The sequence below is a fragment of the Pygoscelis adeliae genome, unplaced genomic scaffold, assembly GCF_000699105.1.
Source record: "Pygoscelis adeliae isolate BGI_AS28 unplaced genomic scaffold, ASM69910v1 Scaffold120, whole genome shotgun sequence".
Taxonomy (NCBI): domain Eukaryota; kingdom Metazoa; phylum Chordata; class Aves; order Sphenisciformes; family Spheniscidae; genus Pygoscelis; species Pygoscelis adeliae.
The window spans coordinates 2,553,096-2,557,377 of NW_008824032.1; the positions used below are offsets into that span (position 1 = coordinate 2,553,096).

General features: G+C 40.9%; 1 protein-coding gene across 2 annotated transcripts in view; it reads left to right on the forward strand.

Moving 5' to 3' along the window:
- Window positions 1–3,391, forward strand: part of GDAP2 (ganglioside induced differentiation associated protein 2) — a 24,602-nt gene extending 21,211 nt beyond the window's left edge. For both annotated transcript variants that reach the window (XM_009329209.1, XM_009329217.1), the window contains 2 exons: window positions 1,540–1,683; window positions 2,616–3,391. In XM_009329209.1, the coding sequence (XP_009327484.1) occupies window positions 1,540–1,683; window positions 2,616–2,663 (192 nt within the window). In that variant the 3' untranslated portion in view covers window positions 2,664–3,391. The remainder of the gene's footprint in view (window positions 1–1,539; window positions 1,684–2,615) is intronic.
- The last annotated feature ends 891 nt before the right edge of the window (window positions 3,392–4,282 follow it).

Below are 4,282 nucleotides of genomic sequence, written 5' to 3' on the forward strand. Positions count from 1 at the left end.
TAAAAATCGCTTTTCCCAATACCAGTTTTCATGATGGCTGCAAAAATATTCCCTGTTAGACTTTTATACATTAAACAACCATAGCAATTATGTTTAATGATTGTCATTCATAATATGCCTTGGAATGCATGCTACTTTGGTACAGGATTCAGAGGGTATTTTTCACTCATTAAACTGTCATCCAGTGTCACTCATAAGAGGTCTTGTTAGAAAAATATAGTCAATAATGGATGCCAGTAATAGTCTGTCTCCCTGCTTTATGCTAACATAAATCTCTAATTCTGCCCTTAAAATAATTAACTGATCTTAAATGTTCTGTCCTGTTCTTTACCTCCTTTTCTCTTTTTCATTGTTCCTTTCTCATGAAAATATGCTGTTTTAAGGAGGCAACGTAGTTATTCCAGGACAGTTTTTAGGCATCGACTTTTTCTTTAAATGTTGTATTCAGGCAGATCACTTTTATTGACCTAATGTTTTAGTTTATTTGAAGCTCCCACTTTCCTCAAGGCTTTTCTTGTGGTCTTGCTTCTTTTCGGTTAACTTACTGCAGTCAAAGTACAACTAACAAACAGAATCACAGAATGGCTGAGGTTGGAAGGGACCTCTAGAGGTCACCTGGTCCAACCCCACTGCTGAAGCAGGGTCAGCGAGTCCTGGTTGCCCAGGACCATGTGAGTGGTCCCTAATATGAGCGTGTTTGACCTGTAGAACAGTAACCTCTGGTTCTCACAAGTTTTTTCTTTTCCCTTCAGTCTGCCAGAAAGAGACTAGATAAGAAATAAACAATAAGTAATATAATGCTTAATTTTGGAGAAGGTTGGTTGAAAAGTAAAAGCTTGTGCAGTCCATCTAAACAGCATATTTAATGACTTGTAGAAGTATCAATGGTGTCTTACTGGCCTTGCAAAACAAAAATTCCTTATCCTGTTTACATCCAAAAGAGACAGGGGTGCATATACTTAAAGTAAAATCTTGTAGAATAAGTTGATAAGGCTTATTCTTGTAGAATAAGATGGTAAGACTTTGATAAGAAATGTGGTAAAACAGAAGGACACACTCAGCCAACCCAAAGCAGAGAGAAGACTTCAGTAGGACCTTTGAACAGCTGGAAGTCTCTCTTTCTCTCCCTCAAATTGCCTTTTCTGTGAAAACTTGAAGGCAAAGTATTGAAAATGCTTCTGTCAGAGTCAAATAGGTCATATTCTGAGCTGGCTAAACTGGAAGTGAAAATGTGCCACTATACAGATGGTTTTTTTAGAAGAAAAACAGCATAATAGCTGTCACTCTTGTACAGTAGAAAGGGACCTTAAACTGGCAGTTGGGGAGGAGTGAGTGTGGAGTCAGAAAACACTAGCTTGAAAGCTCTCAAGACAGCGCTTGCTTGAAGTCAGTGGTGTGTACTTCCTGACCTTGTGTTATTGCCATGATATTAGTGTTTCAGGTTAACTCAAACCTTTTGAACTATGGAGTATTATGTCGAACTTGAAGGTTTTGAAACAGCACCATCTTCACTTGTTTTTGTTGGGGGTTTATTTTCAGGTCTCGGCATGGTTTTTCACAACCTTCACAGTCTCAGGGCTAAAGGACAAAATCCACTATGTGGAAAGCCTTCAACAGTTATTCACAGCCATACCCCCAGAACAGATCGATCTCCCCCCTTTCGTCCTCGAGTATGATGCCAGGGTAAGTAACTCCATGTGGCAAGCATCAGTCTTTGCGCCTAAGTGTGGTTCTTGTGCATGTCCCATTCTGCTCTGCAAGAGCTTTAAAGGGGCTGACTTCTACATCTTAAGAATGGGGAGAAGAAAGGGAGGGTTCCTGGAGTCTAGTTTTTCTTCTGTGAGTAACAATTTTCTTAAATTTTTCTACATCAGTCCAAGTAGAGAGCTTGGCCAAGAAGCAGACTCCTTCCCCAGTAGAGCAGTCTCCTGTGTGCATAAAAGGCTGACTACCTTTCTTCAGCCAAGAACTATAACATAACACACTAAGGGCCTGTGGACAAGATAAAATTCATGCTATATACCTGCTGTATACCTTACACTGACTGAAAAAAAAAAAAAAAATGCTATGTGTTTCAGCTTCCCTGCCTCACATATCAACAAACATGCAGGAAGGAGGGGAAAAAAAAAAAAGTTGGGAAAAATGGAACTGTAGCAGGGTGCCTTGCCTTTGGTGTTGGTCCCTTTTCCTCTTCCCTTCTCCATCCCAGGTCTCTACCCAAATAGTGGAATGAACATGGCTTGCATTGGCCAAATCATTCCAAAGAGGATGTGCTGTTAACTACAAAATAACAGAGCTGTGTGTCTGCGTAGGCAACTTTGTCTTGAACTCTGTGACTGGCTATGCTAGCATTTGTGGCTTCCTTGCATCACAGCTTTGGCTTAATGGCAAAATTTTAACCTGCACTTTTTGCTTAAAACAGAGGCAAAACAAAGGCCTGTTTTTGCCTGGTTACCAGCACAGTCCTCTCCTGGGTGAATTGTGGCAGTCACTGTACTCGTGGAAGACAAAGCCAGGAGTACCAGGCTTTCTTTCTTCCTCTGTGTTATCATCCATTGCACCAAGGTTTATTGGAGAAGACTTTTGTTCAACTGCTGATTCTGTTCTCATTGCAGGAAAATGGGCCTTACTATTCTTCTTATCCTCCATCCCCTGACTTGTGATCTGCAGTCCTGCAATGCTGCTGGTTTCCCATGGATCCAATGACCTGATGCCTGCCAAAACCTGTGCATTTGCCCATGTACAGAATTCAGAGAGAGGGTTTTCCTCCCCCAGCTCTGGTATTTTTTTACTGATAAGATATTTTCAAGCACTCAAGCAATCAGAGAACTTTATGCCACTGTGAACTGTACAACTATTTCAAATATATTTATCCAATGGAAAAGTTGATTTGAAGATCACTAGGTGCATTTTATTTTGTTTTGGGTTTTTTTGTTTAAGCTGTTACATTTATTTCTGAACAGACTTTTTCTTTTCGGGGAAATCCATCAAAAGCACTTGATCATGTTTTTAACTATTATCATTTTCCAGCTCTGTTTGTAATACCCATTTCTGACTGGTCTGTACAAATATTGTGCCGTACCAGCCTGAGACGTTGCTCATTATATGGTCTGTGTTTCACATCTGATTACTTTCCCTTTCTGTTAGTGCTGATTACTTTGGTCTTGACCCAGCAAAAGTATCTGGAATTGGGAATGCCATGTCTGCAGGCTGAACAAAGCACTACAGCCAAGCCAAGATTACTGCAAGGCTTAGTACCGTAAAAGCTAGGTGAGCTAGGAGCCTGGATAAAGTCCCTGTCAGTTATCCCTGGATGATGTGACATGTCAGGATGCCACTACCCTCCTAGTAAGAATAAAATTGAAAAGCATTTGCGGTTTCTTTTCTCTAACTATAGTTGTTTTGTTCTCCTTTGACATGGCCAGATGTGTTTGTATGATAAATGAATGCCATCTGCCTGAAGTATGTATGGAAGGGAGGGGGAAACAGTGACTCCAACCCCAACCTCTGGTGGCAGAGACTGTTTCTTAGAGATATCAGTGTCCCTTTTATTTCCTGTTACACTGACACTCACTGATTTTTGACAGACACAACGCATGTAAGAGAGCTCAGCCACAGGCTGCTTAGGGAACTGGAGGTGAAAAGTTTTTCAGCCTGCCAATGGAAAGCTAAAAGAGGAGGGAGAAGGCTCCCTTGTAAAACATAATCAGGGATGGCAGTCCTAAATACAGAAGGATGGAATCCCTCGTAGGAAGAATGTCACCACAGTACTGAATATGAAGATGATGGTACAATTTTCATGTTTTCATTCTCGCTGCTTTCCTGCCCTGACTTGTATCTGCTACTCTCTACCAAATTTCAGTTTTCCTTGTTCTGCCGCATCTGCAATAACTACCTTTTTTAAGCATAAGCCAAAGTCATCGTGAGATATCTTAGAAGGTGGTTGTTCACACCCATTGACTTGCTTGGAAATAGACATCTCTCTCCCGTTTAAAGATACGGTAAGTTCTTGGGATAAACAGGAAAAAAATCCTCCCTTGGTCTTGGTATCTAATTGCATGTCACAATTTGTGTTCGCAGTCTGAGAGTTAGGGCTTTTGTAAGTTAGGAGTGCAGTGAAAGATGGGCCATACTGAGTTTCCTTTCTTTCCTACCTTGGCCTCCTGGCTTAATGTTGCGTTTATGCTCCACTTATCCTCAGCTTGTTGGTATGTCAGTTACTGATGAAGATAATCACTTGGCTGGGGTTTAACAGTGATGCTTACACAACATATAAAAAGCA